This window comes from Xenopus tropicalis, chromosome 1, assembly GCF_000004195.4.
Source record: "Xenopus tropicalis strain Nigerian chromosome 1, UCB_Xtro_10.0, whole genome shotgun sequence".
NCBI lineage: Eukaryota > Metazoa > Chordata > Amphibia > Anura > Pipidae > Xenopus > Xenopus tropicalis.
This window is the reverse complement of record NC_030677.2, coordinates 150755162-150773008: the sequence shown is the minus strand read 5'-3', so window position 1 is coordinate 150773008 and position 17847 is coordinate 150755162. Positions and strand designations below refer to the sequence as shown.

General features: G+C 35.9%; 1 protein-coding gene across 1 annotated transcript in view; it reads left to right on the top strand.

The window, feature by feature from the left end:
- The window catches only part of prodh (proline dehydrogenase (oxidase) 1), a 50771-nt gene extending 34245 nt beyond the window's left edge, over window positions 1-16526 (top strand). Inside the window, exons 9-14 of the mRNA XM_002932075.5 lie at window positions 3025-3117; window positions 6384-6530; window positions 7569-7744; window positions 9677-9775; window positions 13287-13375; window positions 14577-16526. Coding sequence (XP_002932121.2) covers window positions 3025-3117; window positions 6384-6530; window positions 7569-7744; window positions 9677-9775; window positions 13287-13375; window positions 14577-14767 — 795 coding nt within the window. The 3' untranslated portion in view covers window positions 14768-16526. The remainder of the gene's footprint in view (window positions 1-3024; window positions 3118-6383; window positions 6531-7568; window positions 7745-9676; window positions 9776-13286; window positions 13376-14576) is intronic.
- The last annotated feature ends 1321 nt before the right edge of the window (window positions 16527-17847 follow it).

Below are 17847 nucleotides of genomic sequence, written 5' to 3'. Positions count from 1 at the left end.
CAGTGCCAGTCCTGGCCCGGGGAGAGACCCCAATGTACATTTAACAGATTTAAATTTATATTTATAAAGCAATGTACAAGTTAGCATGAAAATAAATAACATGGTAAATGCTATTTAGTGTTCACATCCAATATTTACAACAAAGGGAAAACACCACATGTTAAGTATTAAATGCCATAAGAACTTAACTTTCCATGTATATGTGTAGCTGCTTGACATTAAAATTGTTGCTCCATTTGGAAGTTGTGCATATTAATGTGTTTTCTCTACATTCGGGAGAACACAGCACCCTGAAAGTTGCTAATAAGTGCCTTTTAGATAGTTTGCATTTCCTGTAGGGTTGCCGTCTGTTCAGTTTTGACCTCAACAGTTTGGTTTTCTTATGGTTGTTTAGGTCAGAACTGTGTGTTCAGGTTTCAGCCGACCAATAATCTAGCCAATAACCACCTTTGATGTCACAGACCCGCCACCACAAAACACAAACATGCCCACAAATGTCATGATCCCACCCTCTTGTTCGATTTTGCCAGTTGAAAAGGTGGCAGCCCTAACTTCCTGCTTACCAAGATTTTATTGTACTGAAATATATTGCTTCTCTTTATAGACAAAGGCACAGTGGCCATGAATTCCTGAGTCTCAGACATTAGTCCCACTAAATTTAACAAATTAGAGACTGCACAACAATTTTGCTGGGGAAGTTTACCTAATTTATTATTTCAGTAAAACCATAGAATCATTCAGGTTTGGGGGATAGCCCTCTATTTGTCAGGGTTATGTTAGGGTTTACCCCCCTGAAACAATCATTATGTAATTTTCCTGATAAAATAAATGGGGAAAAATGTCCCAAAAAGCTGAAGATTTAAATGATGTATATATTAAGGGGCAGGTTTACCAAAGGTCATATTTTTCCCGCAATTCATGTTTTTTTAAGCTAAATAAATCACATTTCTTTTTCACCATTTATTATGCATCAAAACTGTGAAAAAGGTGAATGTAAAAAATTTAATTTGTGAGTTTAGTCATGGTAGAAAAAAAACTCTAACCCCCATATGAAATAAAAGTCAATAAGTTTGCCCAGGAACAGTAACTGATAGCAAGCAATAAGATGCTTTTAAACATGTGACCAGTAAATGCTACCTGTTGATTGGTTGCTATGGGTTACTGCTCCTGGGCAAACTTAGTGACAATTATTACATAACCCCATAAAACCGATAAATCTGCCCCTAAGTCTACACAGGATACTGCAAAAGCCATATATATATATATATATAATTTGAATGAATGTTATTATATATATACCTTTTAAAATAGATAAAAATATGAACGTGCATAATATATATTCACCTCTATTATTACTGAAAAGTCATTCCCCTAGACTAGAATATATTCTGGTCCTGACAATTCCTCTGCTGCTGCCTAACAGCTTCATACAATAGCAGCTTTCTTTTTTTTGGCATATTTCTAACAAAATGTATTAGAACAAGATATGAGGTAAAAAAACAAAAAAAAAACAACATATATCTTCTGGGATTTGCCACCTGCACGATGTGTGAAATTTGTGGCTCTGGCTTATTATCAGCAAGCTAAAGAATCAAGCGAGCTTCCAGAAGCAATCTGCGATGTTTAATGAAACTGTGCCACCATCTGGCTTACTGTAAATCTGCGCGAGTTTCTGTCTGGCAGATTCCACTAGACCACTAGGAAACAGCTCTGTTCTGTGTGACCCTCATATGAAAGCTTTGTCTTTATTGCCTATTGACCTTGATGATGATGAGTCTGTCATGAACAGTGCAGGGTGACCTTCAATCAGGCTCATTATCTGCATTTTATTTGCAGGGAAGCACAGGCAGCTCTTTAGTTTTTTCAACCTTTCTGGCAAACAGCATTGTACAACAGAATGATATGCAAACTTGTTTCTTTACCAAAAGTCTGAACTGACAGTTGTTCAATTTCTAAATCTTGATTAAAAATTTATTTAATATGTATCATATAAAGGATATTACTCCAAACAAGAGTTGAATACTGAGAACTGATTTATAAACATTAACCATTCAATAAATTTAATATATTTTTCTAAAACTTTCATTACTTTGTCTGCAGTGATTTTTCAAAATTTTGCTGATATGTAGTAGGGCCACAGGGGATATATTTGCTAAAATTACAAAGATATGTATCCATACCAAAACAAATCTACATTACACAATAAAAAAAATACCCATAGAATGTTTGTTTGTTTTTTTAAGTACAGGTATAGGACCTGTTATCTAGAATGCCGAGGATCTGGGGTTTTTGGATAAGGGATCTTTCTGTAACTTGGATCTTCATACATTTAACTCAACTAAAAAATCATTTAAACATTAAATAAGTCCAATAGGATTGTTTTGCTTCCAATAATCATTAATTCTATCTTAATTAGGGGAAAGTACAAGGTATTGCTTTATTACTACAAAGTAGTGATGAGCAAATATGCCCTGTCTAAACAATTTGCGAAACTGCTACTAAAAAAAAATTTGCAAAACGCATTGAAGTCAATGGGCAAATTTTTTACATGCGACAATTTTTACACGGGCAACATTTTCTATGCGCAACTTTTTTTCTTACTTCAAATGCATTAAAGTCAATGCCCATTTTTTTCTCACTCAAAATGCAGTCAATTGCACCACAATTTTTGTCTTGGTGACTTTTTTGTCACTGCACATTTTTTCTGCAGTTTCTCAAAATGATTCGCTGATGCCGAAATGTGCAATTTCACTGCAAATCCATGTCTACTGAAAACATTTGCCCATCACTACTACAGAGGAAAAAAAACATTTTAAAAAATTTTAATGATTTTTTTTTTTTTATAATGTACTCTATGGGAGATAGCCTTCCCATCATTTGCAGATTTCTGGATAACAGGTTTGCAGATAATGGATCATATACCTGTAGTAAGTGAAATAAAAAATGAAATCTTAATTGAAGCACATAATTCCACTTTTAATGCCTACTGTTCCCACTTTAACTAATGCTTTGTTTTCCATTCAGAGTGGTCAGCTTGAGCCCCTTCTATCCCGGTTCACAGAGGAAGAAGATCTACAGATGAAAAGAATGCTTCAGAGAATCGATGTCCTTGCCAAGGTCGGAAACATATTGCCTTTTCATTTACTGCAGTACAGTGTTTTTTCCTTCCATACTTGTCATTAGGTGTCAATGTATAAAGTCGATAATAGAAGGCGGCACGCAGAAGTAATAAAACTTGGATGCAACAAGTGGGTCACAATTCATTTGTGCTCTCGACTGATAACGCATTCTGACATTCTTGCAGATAAATCTCTGAACACAACTTGATACGTGTTCTATGCCTTCAAACTGTAACTGGTTTTTTAAAAAGAACAAAAAGTTTGCTGAAAATATTTATCTGACAAATGTAATATTTGTTGATTGATATGCTTAAATGTAACGGGTCTATTGGCGCTGACATTGGATTTATTGCATGCTATTAGTCAACAGTTGAAAGCTTGTTTTCTTACACACTGCATGTTCCAATCCAATACCCAAGCTGTAGAGCTGTAAAGCTGCAATCATTCTCCATGGCTTAGCAAATCTATCAAACAGACTGTACTGGTTATTGAAGGAACAATAAAGAGAACTAGTTACTCCTGAAATCTTGCACTAATTTTAACAGCTGATCGTTTACAGGGGGGCAAATTAACTTAAATTAAAAAATGGTTTTCCCTAATGAACATTTACTGTTGCTGATTAGTGTAGTTATTCTGCCAATAAATGGGACCACACTATTATACACCTGCCTAACACAGTTGCTTGTTGGGTTAGGGTGACCAGATTACTTAAAAATCCAGGGACAGGTCTAGAAAATCCAGCTTGAAGCTTTGCACTGATTGCAATTAAATGTAAATGCAATCAGTGCAGCCCTGCAATATGCATTGATTAGATGTGTCCCTGAATTTTCAGGTTAAAGGTTTGTGGCACAGAATGTGTAAAAACTTTGCCTAATCATTTACAATATCATTTGAAAGGGTTTTATTGATGAATGCTGGGTTATATCAGTGTTATAGAGACATGTCCAGCTTGTGGTACTACTGTCATACTGCTGATCATTAGTGATGGGCGAAATGTTTCGCCAGGCATGGATTCGTGCCGAATTTCGCGTTTCGCCATTGGCGGATTGTTTCTCGAAATGGATGAAAATATTTGCTGTGGAAAAATTCTCTGAGCGTCCAAAAATTGTCGCCCGCGACAAAAGAATAGCCTTGAGACAAATTTTTTTTTTATTTTGAAAGATTCGCAAATTTTTCGGCGAACAAAACCGGACAGATTCGCTCATCACTACTGATCATTTAACAACAAAAGTACAGGCTAGATATTTTACATCACAATCCTATCAACTCTATGAAGCCACAGGCCACACCGTTGGCTTCAAACATAACACACATTACTGATGAATATTTACTTGGCTTGTGCAAACCTGAATTTACCACACAATGAAAGGTAATACAAAGGTGCTTCTCTAGCTCATACACTCTGGTAATAGTCTCTTAATATTATGTAGCTAGGGCTATTTATGGCAAAGCTTGGTCTTTAGAAGACTTTTTTTTTTTTGAGAAGTCCCTGGTTGTTGAGCCCTAAGCAATTTTAAATAGAATATATTTAATCAGCAACATCATATGATCTTATACAATGCCATTGTTTTGCTCTTTGTTTGGACCTTCATAATGCCTTTAATCCTACGAACAATAGTTTGCAGGCGTAATAACTACGGTTGCCACCTCACATTGGCAAGGAGTCAGGAAGGAATTTTTTTCCCCTCTGTGGCAAATTAGAGAGGCTTCAGATGGGGTTTTTTGCCTTCCTCTGGATCAACTAGTAGTTAGGCAGGTTATATATAGGCATTATGGTTGAACGTGATGGACGTATGTCTTTTTTCAACCCAACTTACTATGTTACTATTTACTGTTTGACAACAAACATCTGATTATTTGCTAGCATATTCAAGATGTGGGCAAACCTAGGATTTATTACCCTGTTAGATGCTGTGGCTATATTTCCATTATATGCATTATGAAAAGCTGTCAGTATTTTATTTGTTTGCCTTTGAAATGCACCAAAGTGGGAGTATACTTATTAGTCTTTACCCTTTTTGTGGCATTTGTGTGTATGCTGTATGTTTATGTATTACATATGTGTGTGCACTCTAAATACTCAAAGTAATGTAAAACATTTTGTCAAGTGCTGACATAAAAAGCTTCTTTAAGGCCTTATTAATATTTATAGCTAGCATCACTGCAATGGTCTGCAAACGTTGGAGCTAGGATGTGCAGTAAATCAATGACACCATACTTTACACTTCTAAAAAGCTCGCTTTTTCCTTAGAAATGTCATCCCCATTACTTAGTCTTTGAAATTCCTTAATAAGCACAAATTTAAATAAATGTCTAGTTGCAAATTGCAATCTTTGATAATAAGATTCAACCAATAGATTCCTTTGAAGCAAGATAAAAACAATGTCAAGCACATGTTAACATTGCAAATTAGTGGTAACCCCAATATGCATCAGTTTTATTCTCTGAAAAAATATATATCTATATTTATACCAGTTATGGATTTCATAAAGGAGAAGATTGTTTAATTACAGTATTATCATGGCTTAATGGGTTAGTTAATGGAGCTTTCAATGCATGTACCAGTATATAAAATATTAAATTGATACAAGCAATAAAAGATATGGAACAGAAGTTCAACAACAGTACAAGTGGGACTGACTTTCTAGCAAGCCATTTCACTATGAATAATAACATTGGGTAGTGAGTGCCCAACATTTGAATAAGGCTTGTTGTGCTGAGATATACTATACTGTGAATAGTACATCTTACCAAAGGTGTTTGCATGGGTGCAGCTTGAGATGTTGAAATAGCACATAGGACTGGGTACCTATGAGAGCCCAATGGGCACAAATAGTTAAATATCCCACCAGTGTGAAGGGTTAAACCTGCAGTGTTGGGGGGTCAAATAAAAAATCTTATTCTAGGAGAAGGCGTTGCTTGAGTCACTAAGAATAGAGACTTAATGAGTGTATATGGATGTCTAGCTGTGCCTTTGGGAGGTTGAATAGTGTAGGTGGTGTTTCCATGGAAAGACACATAAAAGTATGGCATTATGAATGTACTTTTAGAAGCTGTTTTGGCTGGACAATATTAAATTTGCACATTTACATGTTATCTGTATATTCCAAAATGGCACACACTGAATAAGTTCCTTCCATTCCTGTCAAGCACTCAGCAGGCATAACAGGGCCAGAAGGAAGGAAAGGGTTCATTGTTTTTGCATTTTATCACTCTTGTGTGAAAAATAGTTTTAACTGCCTGTTTTTTTTCCCCTATATTTAGAGAGCCTTAGAAAAAGGAGTGCGACTTATGGTTGATGCAGAACAGACCTACTTTCAGCCAGCAATCAGCCGACTGACTCTGGAAATGCAACGCAAATTCAATATGGAGAGTCCCATTATCTTCAATACATATCAATGCTACTTAAAGGTGAGTGGTTGAAGACCAAGGAAGAATCTTCTCAGCAGTTGTGCTTTCAGTGAGAGCATTCTCCCCTAAAGCAACCTTGTTTCTGTCACTTGGGACACAATTTGTATATGTAATATTGTATATGAAATTAATTCATCCAAAGCTGTGAGATTGTTCTCTGTAAGGTAGAAATGGCACCCATGACTTTGATGTGAGAGGCAGGAGTTCCCCTTTAACATTACTTGGTACAAACAATGAAGTCATCACAACTTGGCCTAACCCATGCTGCAGTCTTAAGAAGCAGTTACATTATTAGCATTTAAACTTACCTTCACAGCCATTATTTGCAAAAAGATTAAAAGAATAACTACCAGTGCATAACTTCAGCCTCTATAATCTATATATATAATATATATATGCAGAATGAATGTTGATAATATAGAAGCTACAGTAGTTAGCTAGTCTACAACACGGGTTAGAACAAGTGCTGTTGATTTCTTTCTTTGTCTTCTGTAGATATTGCACATTATTATTTCCATTAATTGACTTTAAGCCCTTGGTATAAATATTATGCTTGTTCTTCTGGAGCTTCTGAGTGGATGGTGTTTACACATGGGCTTACTGATTGGTTTAACTTTGGTGGACATTGCTGGGGTATTAATGATTTCCATTTTTTCAGCTCAGTTCTGCAGAAGATATGTTACATCTGGGGAAGGATCCTGTAAGCCTAAAACCTGTAATACAACCTAGGTGTTTTAATTATGAATCTTGGACATGTCTAAATAAAAACTGAAGGCTGGATTTGAAATGCCACGTAATGCATTTTAAAGGCCCTAAGCCATCTCAAAGACCCTAGGCAAATTTATCATGGTTATTCCAAGTCTTTCAGTCTCCAGACATGTGGTTTTCTATCAGTGTTGTGCACAGAATACAGTGACGACACAGCACCTTTCAGTCTAATTTTGGCCTTCCAAACAATAGGAACATGGGCTTGTCAACAGGGTCATAAGTACTGTAGCTTGTACTGGAATTAAATGTGCATTACTTTTCTGTTTAAAGGAAGCATACGACAATGTAACAGCTGATGTTGAACTGTCTCGGAGAGAAGGCTGGCATTTTGGTGCCAAATTAGTAAGAGGAGCCTATATGCAACAGGAAAGAAATCGTGCCATGGAAGTGGGCTATGATGATCCCATTAATCCCACATATGATAAAACAAATGAAATGTACCACAGGTATGTGCCATTAAAACTCTGAGCAACTGCCTTTTTTAAAAATCCACTGCAGGAATGGATTCCTGCAGTGCTCCAGCTATTACCTTATGACCCTCAGGGTTAATTTAGTATACTATAAGCATTATAGCTTATGTTCGTCTGTCCTGTTTACAAGTAACATTTAGGGGCAGATTTATCAAAATTGGAATTTTAGTTTTTTTCACGATTCAAGAAAAAATGCAGTGAAAAAACCATGAATGCAAATATACTTGAGTATTCCTAAGAACCACAAATAATCTGTATTTATTTAAGAAATAATCCTTGAAAAGTCAGCAGAAACAACTTGTCCAGTAAAAGCTGCCGAGGTTCAATAGAAGTCAATGAGAATTGCTTTTTACAACTTTATTTATTATCCCAATTATTAAAACATTCATATACTACTATGTTTTTTTTAACCTAAATAAGCTAGCATTCGAGAAGAAAATTTGCACAAGTTTTGTCAGGGTTATTTTTTTCCATCCGTGTTTTTTTTTTTTTCTTACGAAGTTGAATTTTCATAAATCTGCTCCCTAAAAGATGCTTTTGTTTTTTTAATAAGGGTTAAAGTTACACAGGGGCCTATTATGGCCCCAACGTTTCTACATATGTGCTCCTGTGATGGTAGTTAATCTGCAGGTGAAATATTAAAAGACAGAGGTGAGAAGAGTAGATATAGAGCTGAATTTTGTGTACAAAGCATATCTGTAACATTGTGGTGGCTATTTTACGTGTTGGCATCAAAGGCAATGTTGTGAATAATTTACTTAACTGCAATGAGTTATTTTGACACTATTAAACATCAAACCACCCATAAATGCTATAAAAGGTCAGCCCTGGATTTATATTTTTGCTAATGAATATAGACAGGCTTTAAAGCTTGGTTTATGTTGTAGTTTAGCGCAATTACTATCAGTAAAAATGATTGGCTTCATTTTCTGATGGGGGACATAGTCTTTTTCTGCCAGAGATGGCTCATTGCCATTGATCAGTGAGATGGTTTGAATCTTTCAGTATCATGAACACCTGTATGCTTCAGATAACTGGGAAAGTCTTCCTATAAATCTGGCTCTGCAATATTTACCCAGCAAGAACTGCCGCCCTTATAGGCAAAAGAATAAACAAAGAATTGTGATGATGACAAATATGATATCATTATAAATATTTGTAAAATGTAACCATTTAGACAACCAAAGGAATTGTACTGAAATAGAAAATGGCTCATCTTGGCTTCAGTACTAAAGCTTGAAATATGTAATTTTTGGAAGATATTTGACTTAGAAATATATAAATTGGCTTTATTTTTTCATTTTAGCATTTGCATATTTTAAAAGTTTACACTGGGCAAGAAATGGGTTTTGAACATGAAGCACTACTGATGTGTCTGTAACACTGTTAAAAAGCCCAGAAATGAATTTCAGCATTAATTTATCCATATTTAATAACCATTTGTATTGACAGTGTTGACAGGAAACTGTTAGGCAGGGCTCCTTACAACTAAGCAGACAATTATTTTAATATATTGTGTGTTGTTGAAGATTTAGGGACCTGGCCTATGTTAGAGACATTTGCTTATGCCCACCTGCTTTACTCCCGGCAAACTCTTACACCCTGCCACTAGTTAACACTGCATTCATAGAAGAAACGGCAGGCAAATTAAATTTTCTACTAATATCTGATGACAATGCCTTTTTGATACAGTACAGCGTTAACATGGCATTTGTTAACTAGAAAATGCACTTTCAAAGGAATCCAGGGTCTAAAACTTTTTTAATTCTTGAATTGTTTGTCAAAACACTCCCAGGCCTCACCGATATTGATATGAATTTTAAAAAATAAAGACTTCTGTTTACTTTTCAAGCCAATGCCATTTTTGTGGCTTTTGCATATTTCATATTATGTCCTTTCATCCTATAGATGTCTTGATTATATCTTAGAAGAGATCCGGCACAATCGCAAGGCAAATGTCATGGTGGCCTCCCACAATGAGGACACTGTGAAATTCACACTCAGGAGGTAGGATTCTCTTTGCATTTGTTAAATGCATCTTCTGTATGAATAATATAATAATGATATTTTTAAATTGATACTGACTTTCACCTGTTGTCATGCAATAGAGCCATTAATCGGAGCCCAATGTCCTAGCAATAGCATTTGGCTAGAATTGCTACTGTATATTTTGAGCGCTAGAGATGCACAAAAATACTACCTGACACATCACTAAGTACCATAACGCATCAGTCTTTTTGGGAACATCCCGGTTTCTGGTGCTCAATGCTGTGTTTTCAGGCTGCTCCTGGGGATGGTACTACTGCATCATAGAATTTTCAAAGCTTGGTGTCAAGATTCCAGGAATATAGGGCTAAATATCTAATAGATGTGGGTAGGGTACCAGGCCCGGACTGGCAATCTGTGGGTTTGGGCAAATGCCAAGAGCTGCTGTAAGATGCCATAGAGAGTCATTATTTAATGGACTGGAGGGAGGCTATTAGGGCCTCTTGAAATGCCAGCCTTTTATTTAAATCTCATTCCAGGCTTGTAGGGTACAGATAGCTGGTATTAGAGTCTATACCGTATGCGCAAGTGGTAGTAACAAAGTCCTCCAAGATGTTATATTCAAAGTGTATATGCTTCATAGTAAGAAATCATGCTGTATGAACTACAATGTAAATAATCGCTTTTTAAATTTCGCTTTTTAAATTTCGTTCATCCATTGCTGCTAGCCAAAATTAATTGCCTTTCAGTACTGTGTGTTATGGCTGCATTCCACAATGTAAACACCTAGGGCCAGTTTTAGGGTATGCATAAATAGCATCTGTTCTGGGACAGCAGTATCAGTTGGGGCCCTGGAGGAAAAAAACATTTAATAAAATACAGAGGTGGTATATTGTGCAAAATGTGTCGGATATATGTGGTATATACATTACGATTGTTCAGCCTGTGACCTCCAGCTATTGGGAATTTAAGGAATTCTAGTCCAACAATAAATGAGGGTTGGAAATTGGACACCCCTGACATATAATTTTTCCACCTTAGATAGAAACTGCACCTTCCAGTGTTGTTAGAACCCTTTATTCTATTTCTTTGACCCAGGAAACGTATTCAAGATGATACAATGATGACTTACACATTTATGGTTAATACCCATGTGAGTAGTAGTGAGCATTGAAAAGACACATCTTTATTTTGCTGGTAGCAGTTGCATGAAACTGGCATTTCATCCAACCTCAGGAAGGCCCCATTTAATGAAGTCATTGAAGTAAAATGAAGATAATTAGTAATTATATCAGAAAATTATCATTTTTTACTCCCATTACAGAACAGTAATTGAAACTATATAATTAAAGTTTCATCATAGTCTGCTCTTGCAGGTTAATACTCAGCTGCTGCATGCCTTTTTCCCCTCCTGTGTTTATCATTTTGACCTCTAATATTAGTTTATTTACCTATATTTTGATGCTCTTTATCACAGCAAACAATGTGTTGCTTGAACCATAAATCTATTTATGTAAACGGAAAAATCCATGTAAAAAAGCAGTACATCAATATTATCATGCTAATGTTATCGTCATGCACTGACAGAAATAGCTGGCAATCTCATTACTCATCCGCTGTTGGATTAATGTTGTAACCACAGCACTTTTTAATGTCATTTGTGATCTATCAGGTACAACGAAAGTACTTTAGAGATCTCAGTATTGCTTTACCCTAGACCCTGATATACAGTACATTTCACAGTTTACTATCAATCATGTTTAGAGGATAATATAAATGATTTAACTTGGGCCATGAACTAGTTGTTATAGTTACCGTGGTTTATTTGCAGTGAATGGGCACTAGATAACTTAAAGGAGAAGGAAAGGTACAATCACTGGGGGGGGGGGGAGGTGATAAAATGTTAGGCACCCACCAGTGATTTTACCTTTCCTTCTCCTTTAAGTTCTGAGCTGTGAATCCAACTAACATGTGTTAATACAATGGGGCACATTTACTAATCCACGAATCCGAATCCAAATGGGAAAAATTTGGATTGGAAACGAAGATTTTGCGACTTTTCCGTATTTTTTTCTATTTTTTCCGTTACGACTTGCGCGAATTGTTGCAACTTTTTCGTAGCTGTTACGATTTGCTTGTATATTGTTGCGACTTTTTCGTATTGAGCGCTCGTAAACGGCAGGCAAAACTTTCAGACTTTGCATGATTTTGGAAGTCTCCCATAGGACTCAATGGCACTCTGCAGCTCCAACCTGGCCCAAGGAAAGTCACGATACTGGAGCTTGAATGAATCCGAAACATTTGTACACGGTGCGACGGCTACGAAAAGATCGTAAAATACCGATCATTACGAAAAAAACGCATTCGGACACTTTTCGGACGTTCGTGGATTAGTAAATGTGCCCCAATGTGTCAATGGTTTATTTGGTTATGAACGTAATGGGAATTGTGCTTTTATTGGAATTGCATATTGTTTTTTAGGGCATATAAAGATTAAAAGCAATTTTAAAATTAAAACATTATCGCAAAGTATTGATTTGTTTTACACATCAAGAAGATACTAGATAGATAGATAGATAGATAGATAGATGCATACATACATATATACAAACATACTTTGGTTAGAATTCTAAAAAGAGCAGCACTTAAAACAAGAAAGATAAGGAACACTGACATCTTGACCAACTTTTCAGAGAAAGACAACACACAACGATATATTGCTGTAGTCCTAGAAATAATGTTGAAAGCTGTTAAAGCGGACCTGTCACCTTAAGAAATAAGTCCAAATTATTTTCTATATTGTTAGTTGAGCAAAATAAACTTTACTTACTCTATATAAATAATATAAATCTTGTTTCCTTCCGTCTTGGAATTGCTCAATCAAAGCAAGCAGGCACCATTTTGTGGACACTGTTATTAAGGCAAGCTTTGTATCATGCCAAAATCTTGTTTCTGTGCCAGAATGGGGAACCTGATACCCATACCCATGCACTGGCTACACAATCAGATGAGGAGGAGGGAGGGGAAACGTTAGATGTGCAGTGATATCTAGGAAGTGCTGAATGGAAAGCTAAAGTTATTGTCTGCCCCGCCTCTATGCCTAAGGCATAGAGGCGGGGCAAGCAATATATGATTGACAGCTGTGATTTTTAAATGCCTTTATAATGGGTTTGGATGTGTTAATATAAAAATGAATTTGGGTTTCATGTTTAATTTGAATGGGATTTTTATTATACAGATTTTCATGTCTGGGTGACAGGTCCACTTTAAAGTCTCCACAGCTTGCTAGTGATGAGTGAATCTGTCCCGTTTCACCAAAAAAATTGCAGAACACTGAAAAATTGTGAAAAGCATTGAAGTCAATAGGCATATTTTGCACCAACTTTTTACACTCCTCTGCAAGTTTTTTTTTTTTTTTTTTAAGGCATTGGAGTCTGTGGGAGGTTTTTTTCACAATGAGCTTACACATTCATAGGCCTCAAACCTTGGCTATACACAGATTTTTTTACTTTGATAATCCATTTGTTTGCAGAATGAATGAACTTGTCATTTATCCTGAAGAGAAGAAGGTTTATTTTGGCCAGCTGCTGGGCATGTGTGACCAAATAAGCTTTCCACTGGGTGAGTTTAAGTTCAATATACCTATCTAGTTTGCTTTTGTGTGTCTCTCTCTGTCCAATTGACAGTGCTGTAAGTAGTTCATTTTCTTCGAAATGTGGGTTCTTTTCTTTCCAAAATACAGTACATAGGATAAACGATAGCAGTGGGTTTCAGATTTTTGGGTTCAAAGTTCCCTTCAAGGCCTAAATTTGGTCTGGTCCCCTTTTTATTTGTACCTCATTTCAGATTTTTGGGTTCAAGTTCCCCTTTATTGACAAAATATTGTGAGGTCCTCTTTTACATTGCACCTCATAATGTACAGCAGTGATTTTGCAATTACCCTGTGGATAGTCATTGCAGCAAAAAGTGCTTTCCCTTGCATCTAGCCTACTCCCTTGTTTGGGCTTACTCCACATATTGGAAACCTATATTATAGAGATCTAATATTTTAAGTAATATTTCCTAATATGATCATTTGTTAAACATTTTATAAAGCACTCATATAAACATTGGGCCCAGCTTTACTAAATCTTCCTTATATTTCACCATTCTGCATTTATAGTGTTAAATCAAGAGTAACTAGACTAGCTCAGTAATTTTGAAAATACCACTCAGCCAAGTGACTTCTTCAGCTCAAGTCTAGTTTCTTTAGACATATAACTATTATATACTGAAAATCATGACCCATATACAGTTATTTAAAAAAAAAAAAAAACCTTTTATAGATAAGTCTGCACCTTTTTCAAATGTTATTGTCTTGACTCAATGTCAGCTTCATTGATTTAATAGGAATGTCTTGCTTGTCTTGCTTGCCTCCTCAGTTTGCTGGTAGAAGCCAAGGAATAACACTATCTACATTTGAAAGTATTTCATGTTAACTCTAGGGATCCCTTCTGCTTCATTTGCCAGTCAAGCAGAGCAGAGACCTATCTAGCATGTGCGGAAGTGTATGTTGTATTAGGCACATTGGGACAAAGTGTGCCCAATGTGCCTAATTATAAAATGGGCCTTGGTTTCTCCATTATGTACTGTAGAGTTGTTATAATTTGGTGCTGTAAATATGACATGTAGTTTTATCTATGTATGTGTGGTCAGTCTTTCTCTTTCCTTTCTTTTCTTTGTATTGTTAGTCCTGTTAGAGACAATTGATGTATGTTTTGTAAATGATAGCATTCCTCTGCGAATGGCTTGGTAATATTTTCCCTCTTGCATGCAATGACAGGTCAGGCTGGTTATCCTGTGTATAAATATGTTCCCTATGGACCAGTCAATGAAGTACTCCCATACCTGTCTAGGAGGGCCCAAGAAAACCGTGGGATCATGAAAGGAGCAATACGGGAGAGACATCTCTTATGGAGCGAGTTCAAAAGGCGTCTGCTCACTGGCAATCTTTTCTACGCTCCTAGATTCTAGAGTGCATGCCCCCGGGTGACTGCGTTGTGTCCAGCTCATTCTTTGCTTTGGCTACCTCTTCAATGCCTGCTGGATTTTAATGATACAGGTTGCTGGTAAATCTTTCCATAAAAAGTTAAATATGAATTAATTATTATATTCTGTGCTGCTAGATTTTATCTTTTGTAAAGCTGAATATACAGGGTTATATATGTGTATTTACCTATGTGTCTTATGTAATTTTTCCTTTTATACAATGTACAGTCTCTCCTGAAAGTTTGATGTTCAAGATGTTATTGTTTGCATGTGTATGTGTTACTCGGTTTCAGCACGTGCTCATTTCATTTTAAATGTAGCATAGTAGGTCATTCAAGAATTAAGTAAATCCTATAATTACTTTTTATTGTGATATTTACATTAATATGCCACCGCAATTTGCACTTGGTTTTCTTTGCTATTTATTCTTCGCCTTTTTAATCAGAAATGCAAAATGATATCTGATCACTGGCGTAACTATAGAGGAAGCTTTGTTAATTTAAAGAAAATAGTAAAGAAATCCCCCCTCTCTAGCCACTCTCATACCTTAGGGTGGGCAGGGAGCAGGGGGACATGGGCAGGCAGGGGGTGGGGGACATGTGTAGGTGGGAACATAGGAAGGCAGCGGCTTTTATTATTATTACTATTATATACTATATATCTTGTCACCCCCCCCCCCCCCCCCCCCGCTTATCTTTCATTTAGTTTCTGGCTCAGTAAGATGATGCTCTCTGTACCTTGATGCACAAAAAAATTAGGTACATCATAATTATTGCTACACCCTACCAACCTTTACTTACCTTATACTGTATATATATATATTCTCTCTGAGGTAATATTTGCACCAAGTCTTGTTTCCCATAGCAACCAGTGGGCAGGTAGGTTTTACTGTCTCCCTTTATGATAGTGGCAATCTTTTGCAATTGGTTACTAGATCACATCCCTCCTTTACAACTTTTTTTTAAATCAAATCACTTGTGCTCTTGAGTAAACCTGATTGCATAACCTTATAGTAAGGTGTATTTTCAAATTTGTATGGTTTGTTTTAAGGTGGTAATTACTGCAGGTAACTTTCCCTCTGTGCCACATCATAATGCAGTGTATGAGACTACTATTTATTGTTCCATCATTATGCCATTGAAGTTGATGCATTTCAATCCACCTGGGACTGACGTGTGTGTGTGTGTAAAATATATATATATATATATATATATAATATATATATATATATATATATATATATTTTCATGGTCCTTTTTTACGAAGCCACCTCCTTTTCTGGAATTATTAACTTTGTGACAATTCATTCCTAACTGCTGACATTAATGTAGGCATCTTTATTGTCCCATAAAGATGAGCTTAAACAGCAGTGCACTAATGAAGTAATGGCATCTGTTACTGTTGACATTGTCATTATAGTCAAGGATTGCACAGTATTTGTAAGGCAGGACTTAAGCTATACAGTCTTGTGTACAAGCCCTTTTTTAATTTCAGCACAGAGTTAATCAATTCATTTCACTATGTAACAAGGTACTGCAAATTAGAAAAATGGAATTTGTTTTTTTACCTATTATTTCTGAATCTGATTTTCTTTTCCTTCAAAAATAAGGATGTTTATATTTATTATTTGGGAGCATATGGTATTGCCTATTAATGTCCCTAATTATAACATTACTCTGAAATATTTGAACATAAATTCCTATTTTAAAGTTGCTAAGATGTAATAAAATAATTTCTAAAATAATGATATTTTTTGGTGCCAGTCTTTATAACATAATGATTCAGCTTAGCTAAGAACACCATCTTAGTGGTTTAACATTTAACAGCACTCCAGAGAATTGGTAGTGCTATGGATTATCCATGTGTGAAGAATGGTGAAAAGTACTGAAAGGTCAGAAGATGAACTGGATTTGTGATGGAATCTCTGGGGAGTTTAGTGAAGTTTGTTGAAGGCTCTAATTGAGTTTTAACCAAAAAACAGCATGGATGATAAAGTCACATATTTAGATTGTACTAAAGGTAGTTGACAAGAGTAGCTGATCTATAAAGCAGCACTAGAGCACTTGGTAAAGAAACATAAGTTTGAATGTGTCTGCTAATAGAATTGACCCTTTTTCAGAAACGTTTGAGGCAGATTTATCAAAGTATGACATTTGATCTTACCACAGAAAAACTCACACTTTATTCTCTTCTATGCAATCTGGGAGTATTTATAAAATGGTAAACTCTAACTTTCACCTACTTATAACATTTTACACTGATAAACTTGCCCCTTATACTGAGCTGTCTCTTGTCAGTATCTCAACTTTCCCATCATCAATCCCACCTCTCCATGAAGTAAACTTATATTTATAAATGAGTTCTGAGTAACAATGGAGTCCCCACCCACACCATGTTCCATTGTCAAGTAATAGATTCTGGGACTTGAAGTGCCTTTGCTTTCCAAAGACTCTGTGCACTGCCCACTATGAAAAATAGAGAGTCTATAAGCCCCAGAATCTATCACTTCACAATGGCACCAGGTGTGGGAGTGGTTAAATGACACTGCAAGCCTAAGGAAGGTTAGGAGATGGTTTGTATGAGTCAAAGGTAGGCTAGCATTATTTTTTTTTTTTTTTTTTTTAATCTGTGGAATCAGGTTTGTCTGTCTGTATGTCTTTTTACACACTTTAAGCCCAATAGAATAAATAGGGGTGTATATTTTGACTTTAATTTACAGATTTGCTACAGAGCAGGCAATGAGCTAAATGTTCCTAGAAAACATCTATGCAAATTTGCCCCAAAAATGTGAATAAGTGAATATCCTCCAATCACAACACATCTGTTCATGCTGCCATCTACTCCTTACATTTAGGGAACAGTGTCAGAGTGTGCTTTTATTATTCTCATTGTCATAAGCCAGAAAAGCAATTTTGATAACAGTAAGTCTCCAGTTCAATTTTAATTGAAGCATTAATATAACAATCTTTCAAATGTTTTAATGTGTTGAATTATATTAACAAGAGTAATCACTTGAAACCGAACGACATTATGTCACCGTGAACATGAGTCGCGGCAAATGCTGC